Source organism: Haemaphysalis longicornis, unplaced genomic scaffold (assembly GCF_048455015.1).
Source record: "Haemaphysalis longicornis isolate Haplotype H1 unplaced genomic scaffold, Haemaphysalis longicornis Haplotype H1 scaffold_6, whole genome shotgun sequence".
NCBI classification, from domain to species: Eukaryota; Metazoa; Arthropoda; class Arachnida; order Ixodida; family Ixodidae; genus Haemaphysalis; species Haemaphysalis longicornis.
This window is the reverse complement of record NW_027526407.1, coordinates 66926738-66945485: the sequence shown is the minus strand read 5'-3', so window position 1 is coordinate 66945485 and position 18748 is coordinate 66926738. Positions and strand designations below refer to the sequence as shown.

The 18748-nt window shown below is 47.5% G+C and overlaps 1 protein-coding gene across 1 annotated transcript in view; it reads right to left on the bottom strand.

Moving 5' to 3' along the window:
• The window catches only part of LOC144141619 (prestin-like), a 62770-nt gene extending 58634 nt beyond the window's left edge, over positions 1 to 4136 (bottom strand). The window contains exon 1 of the mRNA XM_077673161.1: positions 3851 to 4136. Within this exon, the coding sequence (XP_077529287.1) occupies positions 3851 to 4136 (286 nt within the window). The remainder of the gene's footprint in view (positions 1 to 3850) is intronic.
• Between the last annotated feature and the right edge of the window lie 14612 nt (positions 4137 to 18748).

Genomic DNA, 18748 nt, shown 5'->3' with positions numbered 1-18748 from the left:
CGTTCAAAGGATGTCTCCACCCTGTACGGCGGCGCTGACATCGATGCACCCTACGCGAGCGACTCCTACCGCGCCGCTGCTGTGCTTCTGCACCGGCAGTTTTGTCACCGTGGTTAGGGCAGCGTAATGTGTAAAATATTGGCTGTTTTATCGAAATAGCCAGCTGACATTATCATATGATTAGGAATTCCTTGCGTTGTGCCCCGAGGAACTGCTTATTTTTACATCTTTGCGAACTAAATGAAGGCGGAGCAGAAAGCTTCTTGGTGGGGGTGCCCTCCACTTTAAAGTAAACATAGGCGAAGTGGGAGTCCTGAAAGGTGCACATTTATTTAAAGGGACCCTGCAACACTTTTTTCAACGTGTTTTTGAAACCTTAAATGCCTGCAGAACGTAGTCACCCAATGCACCAAGTACTTAGTGTGTCGCAAAGTACCTCTGCCAAAAATTCCCGCTTTATGCCCATCAGATAAGCTGTAAACTCGCCCAAAAGATTTTTCTCTCTTTCCCGGTCTTGACGTTCTTCGACGGCTCAAATTACGTCACTCGGGCCATGTAGCGGCTGTTGGCCGGTTTTCCTTCAGTTGCGGCAATGAACGCTTTTCGATAGAAACTCTAAAAAAAGGCACAAAAACAAAGCAGAAATGGAAGGCGTATCTGGTGCGACGAGCAAATCACGCAGTGCCGCTCTGTGCTGGCGATAACTGCAGCTTTCGCAGTGCTTTTAGACGCGAAGGAAAGAGTGAAATCGTTTATCGAAAGCGTTGCAGGGTCCCTTTAATCCCTGACACATTTTAAAAACTTTGTATCAGCGTTAAACAAATCTCTGGTGTACAGTAACAGAAAAATGAAACGGCATCATGAAAATATGACGAAGACACCCACAGTTGAATATCATGGGTGTACTGGCGTTGTTTGTTTATATTCGAAAACTCCTAGCCACCGCAATAATTGTAACGTGCATTGAGATGACTTCTTTTAAATGTAGGTGAACTGCGCAATTCGAGTGTCATCGCCCGGATTCGTCTGTTGAAATTTTATTTGTTCACGTCTGTACGTGTTCTACACCTCAGTACGCATTCTGCCCGTGTTCTACAACTTAGATAGCCAATATTCTATCACCTCTGGAGACCGCTGAAGCACAAACTCCTGCCCAACGTAAACAGTAGGCAATTTTGAGCGCCACGAGGCGTGGGAGGACTGGGAAGTCAGCCAGTCGAAACCGGCATTATTGAGCAGTTCGAACGGTCCAAGGACACGTGCCAACCCAATGAGGAACGCTGGCCGCTAATGCAGCCGACCGAAATCACCCAGCAGTTATTGGGACGTCTCTGGTCAGGCGTGACAAGGCCTTACAGCTTGGCTCTAGACAGAGGCTGCAAGGAATCGTCGTCGTCAGAGTGGCGCCATTTCCCCTAGCAAAAAATACAAGATGAAAAAGAGAGGGGCAGCGAGTGTTGGCACGTGTGCGCAGTGACTATTTTGTAAGAATGACTCTACTTCAAGAAGCGTGTCCGGGACGCATATTTGTAGTTTGCACTCGTAGTAACAATAAAAAGAGGGACTATAAGCAAGGCTCTCGATTGGGCTAGTGGCTACAATGTCTTAGAATTACGACTACATACAGGTTTAATTTCTTTGCAACCCACCAACCACAGTGGCTCAATGGCTAAGGTGTTGCGCTGCTGAGCACTAGGTCGCGGGTTCGATTCCCGGTCGCGGCGGCCGCTTTTCTGATGGAGGCGAAAAACAAAAAATACCGCGTGTAGGAGATTTCGGCACATTTTAAGGATCCCCAGGTGGTCAAAATCAATACAGAGCCCTCCACTACGGCGCGCCCCATCGCCTGTGTTGCCTCGGCGAGATATACCCTACAGTTAACGAATGACTGAATGAATGACTGAATGAATGACTGAATGAATGAATGAATGACTGAATGAATGAATGAATGACTGAATGAATGACTGAATGACTGAATGAATGACTGAATGAATGAATGAATGACTGAATGAATGACTGAATGAATGAATGAATGAATGAATGAATGAATGAATGAATGAATGAATGAATCAATCAATCAATCAATCAATCAATCAATCAATCAATCAATCAATCAATCAATCAATTTTTTTGTAACCGGCTTCGTGAAGTCACTCAGCGATTATCTATAGGTTGTAAAAACCGCGATAACAAATAGGGGAAGTTTTCGCTCCGTCCTCTTCGCCCGTCTTTACGGAACTTTGTCACTTGTTCGCCACAAGGCAAAAAGAGATTTCTGATAGCCAGAAACCAAGCACGAACACCTTATTTATTGGCGCATATTGTTAATAAGGGCAGCTCTTAATTCAGTACATGCATTCAGCACAAAATCGGTGGAATGATTGCAACAATGATGAGAAGACTACCATCACCAAAAGCAGGGCAGGAGTTTCCAGATGACGGAGGAAGAAAACACAAAAAAGGAACCGAGAATTTTACATAGTTACTTATGACGCAACTAGCCTGACTACGTCAAAATATAAAAATAGTTATCCAGAATGTGCAAAACCAGGATTAAGCGTTTCTGTGCCCCGAAGCTGCCTTATTGATAGAAATACGAAGTACGGAGGGCTGGCCTTCAAACCGACAAAGAAACGAGCAATAAGCTCTTTAACGCCCCAAGCGGAGAAATTATTGCCTAAATGAAAGTATTTGTAAATCAAGGACAATGTTGTACATAGAAGCGGGTGATATCAAGAAACCAGTCATGCAGTAGATTCGCTTACGGTTCTCAACATGCAGCATGGGAACACTGAACCCTTAGATCACAAATTTCCGCCGAAATATCCAAAGAAACAGGCTTGGCTCTTGCAATATGCACTCAATGGGCGAGACTATTACGGTCTTCTTGAGTGAATTAGCCCCATTGTAAAAGATGTGATGTTTACGGTTCGCGTAAAAGCGGGCAATTTTAAGGAACAAAATAGGGGATGAAAACGCCTAAACTTGCAGCATTGCCTAAAATGTCCGTTGCTCGCGTTGTACCATACAAGACCGAAACAAGAACGGCGTGCTGATGGCTTTTTTGCGGGGTGCCTACACGACTAAGCAGGGTTAACGCAGCAGTACATGAGTAAAATGGTATGGCGGTGGACAGCGATGAATAAGGACTGCGATGAATATGCTGCTCCGGTTATAGGATATAGTGACGTTAACGCGCTGATGCTAGGAACACCTTGGATGCGGACACTAGAAGAGGGCTAAACAAAAAAAATTAAACCCGTTCCACTCAATGTGAAAGCAGTCGGAAGTGCAGAGCAGTGATTCGTCATAATGGGATGTAACGGCGTTATCCGCCCACTCCTACCACCCAATGCAATTCAAATTTCCGCCTCCGCAGGGCTCGCGTGCCCCCTGCCTGATACTGCGCGAGACGGAGTTCTGTTATTTTTCTGCTTGCTTTTCTTCCGCGCGTACCGGCGTTGCACTGCCACTTTTTTGTTTCGCTTACTATCGTAAAAACCAACCCAACGAGCGTTCCTAAATGAACGCGGGCGCTGCCGGTTAGTTACGCATATTTGGCCTCAAATGTGCCTACAGTTTTTTTTTTGTTTCGAACAACGGGGAGATGTATGACAAGCGCCAGCGGTTCACGAGTTTCGAACGCTTGTGACTAAATAAACCGCTTGGCTTTCGAAGCCTCGGGGTCATGCCGCGACGACAGCCGCTACGACGGAACGCCGTGTGGCTCTGATTGGGTCCAGCGAGAGAGCTACGACGACAAGGCGAGCCCCCAAAGTGCTCTGCATGTAAAAGTTTGGGACACGCGCACAGGCATTGGCATCCGCGCAGCGCATCGACAAGGACTCACTTTGCGGCACATGGAAGACAGCCAGCGTGATTCCCGTGAGCAAGTCTGGAAGCAGGTCGCGCCTCGGGTCATAGTACCGCAGCCACGTGACGATGGGGAAGCACCCAAGGAGCACAGACTTGACACGGCGTCGGTTCCACTTTCGTCTCAGCGCGTGCCGAAGTCTCTCGCCCAGAGGCCCCTTCGTCGTGGGTCTTTGCTGCGCGAACTCCACGTCGAAGCAATCCTGCGTGAACCCATGTCTTGCCCGGGCTGCGGCGAACCCCGCAGGACTGCGGGGGTTCATGCCGCGGGGACCCTGACACGAGCTTCAAGATGTCCACTCCGCGGTTCTTCGACGACGCGATGCATTTGCGAAATGAGCAGGCGCGCCTCATCGCTTGAGTGACTGCGCGTGAAGGGAAAAGGTGATTAATTCCGCCTTTTTCTCTTCGGGGCGCTGAGTGATTCTTACGACGCGCCTTAGCACGGCAGTGCCCATTGTTGCTTTCTCCCAGTGTAGAACTGGAAGCGGGTACGGTGCCGTTGGAGGCGTGGAAAGAGCCTCCTCCGTGCTGCGCAGAGGTTCCGCCGGTTCTCCGCCGGTTTCTGATACAAAATTTCGCTTTCGTCAAAGCCCAGTTGGATACTCTTAAAACTTTGTGCGTTATGATGCTTCTCGTAAATTCAGAGCACACTAACAATAAAAAAAGCGCGCCAATCCACCGTGAAGGTGGTTGGAAAGCGAAGCTGTAAACGAACCCCACAACCAGAACCGGTGCGAAATCACTTGAATTAACACGCGTGGCTCTACAAAGAGCGCCGCAAGAGGCCGCGGGACGCTACTGCGTCGCATTCAGCGAGAACGCAGGGGGTGAACCCGCAGCTGTGCTCGGTGGGTACACCGTCTGTCTCCCCCATCTCCGCGTGCGCCCGTAGCTCAATTGGTAAGACAGCGGGCTCTCGCTCGTTTCTCTATTCGTTCCAGGTTCGATTAGTGGTGGGGCCAGTAGTTTCTTTTATTTGGTTGCAGGAGTTTTCTGTTGATGCCCACGGTCGTGACATAAACCTTGGCTTGTAGAGGTAGAAAGCTTCTTTTTAAAACATCCAGAATTTTTTAACATTGCAAGGTGGTGTTCTGACGGGAAAGTCTATGTCGCAGAACGTGCGAAAGTTGAAACAAAATATTTTAAACAGCGTGCTCTACAGCTAAACAGTTTATATTGTGAATTGTAGCTAAGTGCGGCTCTCGAAAAGTTGAGCCACGACCGCTCGGAATAAAACAGGCAGTAAACTTTGACAATGGAAGACAGGGACATAAAAACGCGTTTTGTTCGGTCTTTCTATTCTTGCGGTGTCTCACAGCTTGTAGCACAGTTTAAGTTTCGAATCTCAGTAATTGCTCAGCTTAGAAACACGGGTTGAAGTCATTATAAGAAAGCCTAAAACACAAGGAACCTCCTCATTTATCCAAGTAGTGTAAAAAATCTCGTTGCGAGCTTGTGTAAAAACACAAATCAACCACGACAGGGATTCAACAGCCAAATATTGAAGAAACATCCAGGAAGTAGATAAATGCTCAATCTCAATTAATCTCAATAATAGCTGAGTATGTACTAGGATGTTGATGTAATTCCGAGGAAATGATGTGCCTGGCATTGGTGAAGGTTCTGGCACTAACGGGAAAGTAGAACTGAGAGCCGCTTTTCCCATTTGGCACAAATTGGTCCTTCAGTGCTGTTTTGAAGGCGGCGGATGCGAATGTTGTACGCGTACCGTTCGGAGCCGGAAATGTGCGGCCTCTGTTCTTGCTGCCTGCTTTAATGCGACAGCATTTGTAAGCTAGGCACGTCAATGCCATAACCCCATAGCTGTATCGGGTTTATCGGCTTTAAATAACGACACACAGGCCCACAAAAATCTCTCGCTGCCATCGGCCGGCTGCTGCGTCCCGGGAGCTTGCAAAAGGGTGCTCTGCGCCGCACGTAGCCTCCTCACTTTCCTTCGTGGCGCGCGCTTATCGCTGCGGCGGCGGCCCCCTCGCCTGTCTCTCCCCGCCATCCGGCCGCTGCCCCGTGCCGGGCGCTTTCGGAAGGGGGTGTGGTTAGACCTCTAACTCTCAAGGTCAAAAGTGTTCACCCGCGAAGACTGCGCGTGGTAGCGTAGTGTAGCTTTCGCTACAAAAGGAGTCAAGAAAAGCTGCGCTGAATAAAGAAACCCACGGGAACGAAATGCCGGAAAAATGCCTCATTCTTTCAGGAACGTGAAAAGGCGGGAATAGAGAGCGCATAAACAGAGGACGAATGCTGTATGGGAAGTAAATATTTTATTCAAGCAGAAACGGGAGGCGAAGATTTCAGTCCGCATACCGCACCAATTTTGAGCATGAATAACATGCTGGCGTGATTCGCGTGTACTCCCAGAAAAGAAAATTTCGGTTTCAATAGCCGCCTTCGATAGGATGCGCATAGACGCGCCGCTTCTGTTTGCGGATGGCGTAAGCTTCTGCAATTTCTTTAGTGCGGGAGCCAGGGCACGTAGATGCAATGCTCCTGTCGCAGAATACGAGACTGCGTCGGCACTCCGAGCAATGAGCGGGGCAATGCGACCTCGGAGTGCCTTTGGAGTGCTCTCGTGCTCCCGCAAGCGAACGTTGGGGCAGCGGCCCGCCGGCTCCCGCATACTTTAACGGAAGACAAGGCAATCTTACTTCTGGAAAACGTGATGTAGCCGTGTTTTACCCCATGCAACAATAAATTCCACCTTTACCAGCATCGTATTTGTGCACTGTGACTCCCCTAGGAGAAGAATTGCAGAAGCCTTTTTTCATCTGCAAGCGAATGAACCCGTGTATAAAGTCCCTGGTTTACAGAGCTTTTCTTTCGAGAGAAACACGGTTTCCTTGGGGGCCAATTTTGTTTCCTTTCACAAGAAACTCGGAAACGGTATCAGCATGTATTTTCATTCGACGTTTTCATAAAGCTTGCGCGAACCTTTAGGTTCATCTCCAGCTTGAATAAATTATACACTTCTCCGTCAGTGTTCGTCCTTTGTACGCACTCGTCAGCGCGTCGACTTTTTGAGCAGCTTAAGCAATGAATTCAAGGCAGCTGGACCGATGCTGCCTTCTGTTGCGGAAAAAGGACGCCAGAAAATTAAGTCCCAAAATATTGCAATTTTTCCCACGATATTCTTCGCGTGTCAAATAAAAATTGCAGTAACACATCCTACTTGAGAGACAAGACTGCGTGGACCTGTCTACCACACAAATGCAGTGGACTCGTGATGACACAAACTCGGATAATTCAGTTTAGCGTAATTCAAACAAATCTAACAAGTTTTGTTGGCCCGCTATACTTTCAATGATATAAAGCCACTTAATTCAGGGTACTCCATTGCGTTACCAGTTTATTCGTGATTTGTGCTTGTCGTTTCAGGCAAATATCTGCTGCACCTGCAGCTTCTATAACTGCACATTTACATCCTTATACCAGAAAAGTGACGCAGAAAACTCTCGCGATGAACTGGCTGCCCTTGATAGCATTGAAAACTTTGTTTTTAACTTTCATGCAAAGACAAAGTACTCATTAATTTGTGGCGATGTTTTCAAAGTGTGAATTGCACTTCAGTACTGTGTGTAAATGTTGTATTATTTAATGCGTGCGAATGTGTCATTACAACACAAGTTGCTCGGTTGCCCCAAGTTTTGCTGATGAGAATTTCTGGTAATTCAAACTTTTGATAATTCAAACAACATCTTCATGTCCCTTGAATTTAACTTATCGCAAGACTACTGCACACGTAGCGCCAAGAAGATCAACTCTGGCCGTGGTATATCCGTTGATGGAGCCCAGGAGGTAGAGCTCGCCTACTAATCGGCACCTGGAATTCTTCTCCTTATGTGCTTAGGTGCGTCTTGTTTGTCTTCGGCCGCCCCCCAACAAGCCATCCACTACAGCCTACTTTTTCCATTGGAAGGCGTCCCAACGGGTGAAGAGGAATGTATTCAAAAGCATTCTAGGATGTCATAGCTGTTACAGTAAAAACCGCTTGTATCGAACAGCGCGAGGATTGTAAAATAGTTCGATGTAGCAAAAATTCGATATAGAAAGTGAAGAAAAAAAAAACTTTATGAGAGCAATCTCGCCGATGGAGTCACGAGCTAACGCTGAGCTCTTACCACCCTGCAGTTCACTATTGATACGGCACTTTCTCGGAAAGCAAAGATTAATTTATTAGGGCGGATGAACTGCGTGAGTGTAGCCTGCTTCTTGGAGCGCAACCCGTTGCTGGTGACTGCTTGCTCCACGGTATCTTAACAGTCGACAAGCACAAGACAGCTTCCCTGAATGGCATTGCAGTATCGCCGTAGCAGGGCCACGGCAGCGACGGCTTCGCTCGTGCTCGGAAGCGGTACGGAGTCCTTGGCGTCTTCGACAGAGCGGAGACAAACATTGATACAAGCGAATAACGGCGAACCTAGTGAACCGAGCAAGTGCGGGCAGCGAGTGGCGCGGACTTGAAGTTTGGTGACAGCGCAGCCCGCAGCGCCCAATGTGGTGCTTTCGTCTCCAACGGCATGCATGCGTGGAGCTTGGTCCACTCTGCCAAGACCGGTTTGGACGCGCCCGAGCTCGCGCTGGAGTCGCAAGCGACACCCGCTCCATTGCTGCACGCCGATGTATTGCGGGAAAGCCTGCCGCATGCCTAAGGAGAGCGAAAAATCCCGCGCTGGAGAGTTCGATATATCCATTGTGAGCAAAATCGCGTTCGATATAAAAAGTTTGAAATGCATGTAATTTTACCAGAATTATACAAGGGTTCGATATAGGCAATAATTCGGTATATCCGTGTTCGATGTAAGCGGGCTTTACTCTACGGCACGAGTACAGTAGCGAAACGCTGTAACGTACAGCGAGCAAACGGGAATGCAGGTATTCAAGATCAAAAGGAGCAGTGCTTGGCGCAAACTCGATGGATCGCTAGGTCGTTCATCGGAAGGCCATAGTGTGATCGCGGTCGCACCAAGTGTTAAATTAGCCGCTGAGGAGCGTGGCGATAGGTGGTGTTCAGTATATGACCGTCTTGAAGGGCGCTGACGAGAAAAATTGTGGAGGAGGCTGCTAAGATGGTTGTGGATTAGACCTTCTAGTCATGCATTTGTAGAGCATTTTGTAGAGCATTTTAAACTTTACTTCTCAAACCGTTCATCCACGATGAACGCACTCCGCACAAGACTCGGAAGTTTTCCGTTGAAGGTAGAAAACGACAGCGGTGGGGGCAGAGGCATTCTGTGTGTGTAAGTCGGGGGAGGCTCCAATTGGTGGTGCTGGGATGGTGCTTTCAAGACACTGGCGCACCTTTAGAAAATCCCCGGCCATGACTTTGACCAGCGGGCTTAAAAGCTGACAGTGGTTAGTCGGCAAATTTCTCTAAACTACGCGTGATTTCGCTAGAGAACTGTGGAGGCCAAAGTACCGCCTGCGGAGTCCATTCACGAAATTATGGAGTCGAGTGGCTAATATTTAGCAGCGCGATGTTTCTGCGTTAGCGTATCCGGATTAAAGGGACGTTGTTCGGATGAGTGTTGAAGATTAGTAGAACTAAAGTTAGGCAGCGAAAACGCCTTTCTGCTACCTTTCCTAGAGAAGGAGGAGGAACAACTTTATTTGGTCATCAGTCACTTAGTTGTTAGACTAATGATGGGTTACTTTTTGACTCTGTGAGGTGGCAAGAAGACCTTGCTTCGTGGCGACTTCCAAAGCCCAGTTTACGGCCTGAATTTGGGTCTCAGGCTCGGAGCTGGTCACCGCAGTCTCCCACTCTATTTGGTTAGAGAGATGCCATTCGGCTTTAGGTTGGAGCTCAGGGCATCCATATATGATGTGGGCTAAGTCGGCCTTTTCGGCCTCACACATTCTGCATTTTGGGGTGTACAGAGCTGGATACACCAGGGCAAATTTTTATAAGGGTTGAAGAACGTATGGGGTGGGAGTTGCCTTCATGTCGCTTGCAGGATTTTCGTTAGAGAATAAACTATTTTGCCTCAAATATCCCCGAGATTTCTTTTTGTTCTTTGAATAGTTTCAGCATATAAGCCATTGCAGCAGGTTCAGAAGGTTTGAAACATCTTGCCTTATACCGTATTTACTCGCATAATGATCGCACTCGTGTAATGATCGCACCCGTGAAGTTTGTCGTCAAAATTCGATTTTTTAATTTCCCGCGCAATGAACGGCCCCTGAACTTGCCGCAGCAGTATGTCGTATGTGTGCCAGGTCTAGCTGATCGTGATCGTGCTTACCTCTGCTTCCTTCTCTTTCAAACCGGACATGGCTACGTTATTGCCGCAGACTTGCCGATATTAGCGATATCGGCAAGCATGCCTTAAGTATTGATCAGGAAGAAACTCTGACTAAATGTACATAATGTACGTACTCAAAAGACAAACAAAAAAATGCGCTCAGCCTGCTGCGTCGGCCCTCGTGTCTGTCTTGATGCCCTACACTGTGAGAGCGGCAGCCACTTATTTGTCGCCATGTTGTCACCTCGCAGCAAACTCGTTCCGGCGTAATCCGTAATTTATGAAAACACTGCATTTCGCGTCACTTTGCAAAGCGGCTGGCCGCGGTGTGCGGAGTGTTTATTATGTTTTTATTTATTATTTCTATTATGTTCATAAGACCTATCGCAAAAATTTTTACCCGGAACTTGCTTGACTTTCCTGTGCTCAAATGTTTTTCGCGAAAAATGTACTCCTCGTAATGAACGCACCCCTATATTTGCATCAATTTTTTTTGGAAAAAAATGTGCGATCATTAGGCGAGTAAATACGGTATATTTAGTGTTCAAGCTGTCTTTCACATACTTTATGGTCGGGTAGTTGAATAGAGTGAAACACAATGAGACAGACCATATTTTATACTTCAGTTAGTCCTAGAAAGGCAATCGTATTTAACAACTTATCGGCCCTCCTGAGGTCCACTGCGTTCGGGTCAGCAGAATGCCACGGTACCTGGAGAGGCGGTTGACTGTCCCAAGGCCGTTTTGGCGGCTCACTCACGACGGTGTATGCGGGAACGTCATCATTTACGTCGTCGCTGCCGGTATAGCAGGAGGATAATTTTTCCAATATAAGTGAACTGATATTCACACTTCACAGGCTTCCCCGCTGCGAATCCTTTTCTTAGTAAGGGGAAAACGGGAAACAATAGAATGTACGGTATACGGTATGAAGCTTTGTCCTTCTAGAAACATCATAATCGCACAGTCGCCCGTCGCCATTTGGGACCGCTAGACGTACCATCTTGGGGTGATTGTCTTTCATTATTTTCGAATGATATAGCCACCGGAATTCAAATCAGCTTGAAAAAAAAAGAACGACCCTTGGTATAACGACGATGGTTGAAACAGTCAGCTTTCTAATGAGGAATTCATTCGCTGTCATTGGGGTTGTAGGGTTCATAAAGTTTAAGTCGCCATCAGCGGGACCAAGAAAGCTCCACTTTAAATTCAAACTGCTTTGAACTGGTCGGAGTGGCGCAATCGGATTTACGTCTGATTCAAAGCGCCAGCGAATTATGTTCAATTCCGACACCAGAAAGGATTTTTTAGTCTTTCTTGGGCTACTTCAAAACAGAAATTTTGGCTTCTCTGTATGTCTGTCTGTCCGTCTGTCTGTCTGTGACTCAATTCAGCCAGCCGGCCAAAGCGAAACAAAATCTCCGCAATAGTCTTACATACTCACGGCCAAATCTAAACGACTACGTCCGGTGTCAATGTTCATACCGGTCAAAATTGTTGAACAAGAACAGGACATTCCGCAAATATAAAACAGAAAAAAGAGTGCATAAGCAATATTTGTAGTGTTCTTTTATGAAAAATTTCATAGATGCATGATTTTTGCGAAATGAACTACTACATCCAGTGCAGAAAAAAAATTCACCTTGTCGCCTGCTGTCGCCCGCGCCGCTAAAGCTTCTGGTGGACTTTTGGGAAATTAAACGGCAACAGTAACAAAAGGTTACACTAGATAGGTGCTACGTTCTCCTTGGAATGCACGTGGAGTAGGGCAACGTGGTTCTATAGACGTCGAAGTAGGGCGCCTTGATTCACGCGTGCCTCCGCCGTACGGCAGCGCTGGCATCGAGGCACCCGACTTGGAGCAGTGGAAGGCGGTAAATTTAAATTCTTGAGCAAAGCTTTAGCGTGTTTACCGTGGGAGGATCGCGATGGAAGAGGAACAAGATGAGAAATGAGCGGGAAAGTGAAGGGAGGCATTTGCTTGGGAAATGTCGACAAAGACTATCGTCTTTTTTTGGACATTTGCAACGAAAGGACCGGATATGCAGCCAATTTTTTTCTTGAGCTTGATGCGTCTTCGCCTATCATCATGATCGTTTTGCGAAACCCGTTGAGTAAACGTGGCTTTCTGCAGTGCGTTTTTGTGAAGGGATGGTCGCTGTCTAGGAGGAATAGAAAGCTTCACTTTAAAATTTCCGTGCCGAAATATCGATCTCAGTAAAGCGACGCAAGCACAACGAAAAGCAAGACAGCGACCGCCGAAACGGACGCAAGTTGAAAGGAGGGCGCAAGATTCTGGTAAAGAGTAGGGACAAATCTTGTGTTCCGTCGTTATACTCAATACTGACAATATTAAAGCGAAGCTTTCTATTTCTCACTGATGCCGTCCATCGTTACGCCAAAAGCCCGAAATGAAAGCCATCTTACACAACGAACATCAAAAATTACTCCCACCTCCCCTCTCGGGAACCCCTGTGTAGATGCGACGCATAGGGGGTTCCGTTGTTGTTTCCGTTAGGTTGATTCTCCCCTGGCGTAAAACGTGCCGTAAACCCCCTGCCACGGCTATGACGCAACGTGGCGCGGCTATGACGCAACACAATCCACTTTAATCAAATCCAATTCAAATTCAATCCAATCCCATCCAAGCCAAGCCAAGCCAACCCAATCGAATCCAATCCAATGGCCCTCGCGAGAGAGTGTTCGCTATCGGAGAGGAGAGGGGGTGAGCGGCGGAGAGCGCAGCTCGCGCGGCGAGGAGAATGGGGGAGGGGTGTGGACGGACAACAACAACGCCGTATGGAGGGACAAGGCGAGTGAATGAGATGCAGTCGCATCTAAAAGAAAAAGACGCTTCCCGTGGTCGGTATTGAACCAGGGACCCTTGCGTTATGAAGCAGACGTTTATCCGTTTGCGCCATTCGAACACAGTCGATGCAGTTTGTGTTTTCGACTTTGACTTTGAACCAGGTTGCACGGGAGAAAGCTTCGTGTTTCAAATATCTTTCTCCTAAGAAAGGACTTTGATTTTTTTCTGACCTGAACGCCCAACCAAAATTGGACCCCCAGTTTTGTTCTCAACACGATTTGTGGGATCGAGGTTTAACGGGAGCACCGCCGGAGTGCTCCACTTTATGAACGCCCTCAACAGCGGTAGTCCTGTGATAACTAGCATTTCAACCTGTTTTCTTGCAGTGGGTAAGATACAATGAATCTGCACATGGCGCACCTGTCAGTTGTGCTCTCGTATAGCAGCAGTGTGATCGACCATCGTGATGCTTCCACCGTGTTAGCAACATGCAACTCACACCTGGATATGCTTTCTTTTGTCATTGCGAGTCCCAGATCAATGATCACCAAATTGCAGAGAAGAACATGCAAGGACCCGTGCACGCTTATCGCTGTAATATTCGTTCCGTGCTTTCGTCGCTCAGGGGGAAGGGCTGAGCGGGTATGCAATAACTATAAGTTAGGCCTAACGTAAATTTCTGTCGTTTACCGATGGTAAACGGAACCCGCCGCTGGATGCTCCTTGGGCACATCGATAGGCTAGATAGCTGTAGACGGGTCACTCGGGTCCCCTATATCCAGTCAAGTCCGCCCGGTCGTCGTCTAGCTTGAAGTGCTCAGAAAAAAGGGAGAACTAGCCGCGCGTTCCGCTCATGAGACTTGCACTAAATGACCCCAATTACCACTATTAGTGACTATGTCACACCACTCGGCTGTTTGAAGTCACGTAGGAACTGTAGCTCCCCCGTTTGACTTTTTACAGCACAGCTGTCGAAGCTTTTCGTTAGCGCACGCGACTGTGCTTCTCCTGAGGAGCACCCGGCATCGTCCAGGCTTGCAAATAGGTTTGCGCAAAATGTAGACCTCGCAAAAAAACTACCAAGAAAAATACAGAGCGCGCGTTAGCGGGCGCCTTTTGAGGAGCGCATGGCGGCGGCCAGCTCTACCTTCGAAAAAAAAAATGCTGCCCAGCGTTCGCGGCATGATTTCTCACGTGCTCTTCTACTCGCCAGTTCACGTGCGTTCGCGCCTCGAATGGGGAGCGGAGACGCCGAGTTTGCGTTACAGACGCGGAAATCACAAAGGAGGCTGGCTGACAGTGGTTCTGGAGTGTGCTAATGCGGTCCACTTTGTGAGAGATGTGAAAAGATGCGGACAAAACGATCGCGGCCTGCCAGTCATGGAGAACTTTTAGCAGCAAGTTCAGGCCATGGATGAGGTGCAACAGCCGAGTCTCCGATGAAGAAAAAGGGGCTGCCGGCTCTGTCTCTTCTCTAGCCTTGCACCACTAATGCAAGCTGCGGCAATTTTTAAAGACGACAGTCTTTCTTGGGCTACTTGAACGTAAAAATTTTGGTCTGCCTGCCTGTCTGTCTGTCTGTCTGTCTGTCTGTTTGTCTGTTTGTCTGTCTGTCTGTCTGTCTGCCTGTCTGCAACTTGATTCAGCGACCAGGCCAAAGTGAAACAGAAACTGCGAAATAGTCTTATACACTCACAGCCAAATCTACACGTCTAAGTCCGGTGGTAATGTTCATACTTGTCAACATTGTTGAACAATAACAAGACATTACGCAAGCATAAGGCAGAAAATGAATAAATGAGTAATATTTCCAGTGTTCCTTTATTAAACAAATTTCGTAGATGATTGCTTTTGCGATAGCAAATGAAATACTACATAAACTGGAGAAAACCGCCGCCTGCTGTTGTCCGCGCTACCTGGCGGCATTTAAAAAAATTAAACGGCAAGAGCAACGAAAGGTTCCACTAGATAGATTTTACGTTCTGCTTGGAACGCACGTGGAGTAGAAAAACGTGGTTCTGTAAACGTTGTAATAGGGTGCCTCGATTCACGCGCGTCTCCGTCGTACGGGAGCGCTGGCATCGCGGCACCCGGCTTGGATCAGTAGAACGCGGTAAATTTAAATTGACTTGACCGAACCTCTAGCGTGTTATCTTGGGAGGAACGAGACGGGAGAGGAACAGCATGAGAGGTGAGCCGGAAAGAGGAGGGAGGCGCTTACTTGGCAGGGACGTTAGTCGACTGTCATTTTTCGGCGACATTTCCAACGAAAGGAGCAGATACGCGGCCGTTTTTTATTACGTTCCCGGCTAAGGCGTTGCGCTGCTGAGCACGAGTACGCGGGTTCGATTCCCGGCCGTGGCGGCCGCTTTTCTGGTGAAGGCGAAAATAAAAAATGCCCGTGTGTTCGAGATTTCGGCGCACGTTAAAGATTTCTAGGTGGTCAAAATTAATCCGGAGCTCTCCACTACGGCGCGCCTCATCGCCTGCGTTGCGTCGGCGCGTTAATCCCTACAATCAATCAATTATTACGTTCCCTTGGAGCTTCACACGCTTGGCCCAAGAATCCCTCGATGTAACTGGAGGCCCGTGGGAATGGTCTCGTACTAGTAATATCACACAGACTAGCTTTCTCAAGCGAGAATAAGGGTAAATGGCGGCATCTTCACAGAACGGGGTAAAAACAAGATTCGCTTCCCCTGGAAAACCATGAGAGCGATTTCTTCTCATAGTCCTCCCGCACAACGGCTGCTCTGCTGCTCCAGACAACCAAGCTTCCCAAAGGCCTTCAACTCGTTTATTATGCGCGAATTTCATTTGTCTGAAAGCTCCCCCGGCCACTGCAGCAACTTGCACACTCATTCGCATGCATTTATGCGAGAAAACGTCGGGGCCCCTGCATAAGGCGGTCTTTCTGTGCCTCTTTCTTTTGCCAAAGACGAAGAATGGCAGGGGTTTTGCCGTGACAACGGGAACCGCCAGGAAACCTCTACGTCACGGCCACCATGCCTGTGATAAAGAACTTCAAGTGTCTAGGCCCGCACAATTCGGTTGACCCCTGATTTCACGAAACTAGCTATCATTAATTCAATTTCACTTAGGTTTAAATTTGATACAGGTGAAACTTGCTGATGTTGATAGTAGTGACCTTATGAAACATAAACGGAAGTACTGAAATTACGCATTCAAGGAAAGTTGAGGAAATCAGGAAAGGACGCTTAATTTAGGAGGATAACCTTTATATTTATTTATTTACTAATTTATTTATTTATTTACTTAAATTGTAGCTACAGCAGACCGATGGGAACATTTCTGCAGTAAATTATTTTCTACCTAGAGAAGAACTCCGACTCGGTTGTGCGATATTTTCACAACGAAGGTCGATTTTCGTCGTTGCGTGAGAGTTTGTTTGATTTAGGGGTACACGTACACAGTTCGGGTGCAGAAGTGTCTTGAACTATTTTGTGCGTCCTATGTTCACGAGCAACCAGTGTAGTTTACTCGTTAGCCCGCTTTCGATTTCAGACAGGATGACCGCGTTCGATTCCCGGCACCGGAATATCTGGTTGTCCATTAGTTTCGAAAGCTGCCTGGTCCGGTATACAATAGCTCATGCGCGTACTAGTGAGGCTATGCAACGTTTGTGCAACCATACCAGGAAGGCTGTTTGGTACACACATAGCACTCTCTTGCTAGAACAATATCTCCGGTCACCATGCTGTTGTATTTGACCGCAGGCTCCCTATTCAGCGTGAACTGAACTCACGGCTCTCAGTCCATCGCGGCTGTGGGGCACCTCACTAAAGCAGCGGTCAGTTCGGCGATACAGCCGAAGGGTATTTAAAATCCGTGGGACTGGACCGGCGCCACTGAAACTTGAGCCTGGCAGTGCTCAATACTAGGGCTGTCTCGAGCGATGGTAGCTTAGTAGACGCGGCTACTGGAAGAGCTTCAAGGCTGTTAAGCCGGATGTCGCAGGGATAAGTGAATTTAGAAACACATGAGGGGTTTAATGTTTTAAATAGTATGCATATTGTGAGACGATGGTAGGCATAACCTTTTTTTCCGGGCACTCGGACGAAGGAACCGCCCAGGCGGAGTCGATGATTAGTACAAGTGATGATGACTTCGAGGTCATGGGAGCTAGCAGGGATAATAGTGGGCTGATTCTGAGGAAGCGCCGGTAACGTAATGAAGAGCACAAGGAGCGGGGCCGTCTCTCACAACATTTTCTGCAACCCCAGGCACGAAGTAAGGAAGGAGCTTAGAAATAGCGAACGAGCCCTTCAATTATTGAGGAAACTTGGGAGGAAGACACCATGTCCCACACCAAGACAAAGAAGCCGAGTTTGGCTGGTAATGTAACGTGGAGAACTGACAAAAGGCAAACAAGTATGATAACGAAGGGGCTACTGGAGATGATGGTACTAGAAGCAGTCTGAGACCGCCAAGTCGATAGAGAGACGAGGCAGGGAATTTCGGCGGGAGAGAACGCATTCGGAGGAGCGCATGACATGCGTAGTTGGAAGTAATTGGGAGAGGCCTTTATCATGCAGTGGAACGAAGTAGGCTGATAGTCGAGACCAAAAGATTGTCTGCCCTGCCGCATAACGGCGGCTGACGCTCATTCGGTTTGGCAGTAGTGCAGCTCCTGCACCCGCATGCTTGAAAAGCTGCGTGGTTTCATTTATCCGACGACGTACCTCGCCTGGGACATAACCATCTTCTCTCTGTAGTAGACCTCGCTTGCCGAATTTGCATACGACGGGGATTGTCCAGGGTTGGATCCAGGTTTTTTGTGAGGGTGGTGGATCAGCTGCTTTCAGGGCTTATGATGATGATGATGATGGTGATAAGAATGATACTAGTTTTTATTCTCCCAACATTTCGAAAAAACAGAAAAATAACAGTAGGGAAGAATCATCAATTAGATTTTTTGTATGACCAGAAGGGTAATCTTATTGGGGTGTAAATTCAAAAATTAAGTGGAGGGGGTCACGACATCTCGACCCTTGCTGTGGATCTACAATTGTGATTGGCCGAGTTAAGCAATACTAGGAGACGGTCGCACAATCGTATACACGCCCTCCTGGAACACTTCACCTACGTTCAGGCCAGCTCAGTTGCGAACAGCAAAAGTGGATTACGGAAGGACTGAAATAAACCATTTAGTTGTACCTGTCTATTTATCTCTCTCCCACTTTTGCCTTTTCCCTTTCTCAGTTTGCAGCGACGATAAATAGGCTTATGATTGGGATGATAATATTAGCGAAGCTCTTACCTAATTTACATAGTTCCTTTGATCATGTGTGGTATTCCCGTTACTTGTTTGCTGATACGTTTTATCTATTCTGAGTATCGGCCCTCCTCTTTCTACACGAGGCCGAGTATTTTACTATAAAATATAGAAGGTATAGCTGCGTTTCTTTATGCTTAGGCGAATACGTTGGCCTAGGAAGGCAACTTTTTGTCTCTTCAGGTGTATTGTGATGGCAGTGCCTCGTTTTTTTTCGAGATCAGCTCAAACCTACGTGCTTTGTGAGTCATTGCAGAACCTCTAGTCTCGCTGATAATTTATACCGTTTCTCAGCGTTCCCTTAGTCGGCTGTAGCGCGATGTCTACGCTGATTAAACGCTGTACGTTCCGCACGCATAACACAGTCGTAGGGAGATTTCTAATGAAAATCTCAAAGAGATGGGGGATAGTATTGCGCCCTGTGGCGTTCCTTATTTTAGGTTGTAGGATTCTGAGAGTGCTCTATCGGGCCAAATTATACTTACGGTTTCGCTTGTCAAGAACGTCTTTA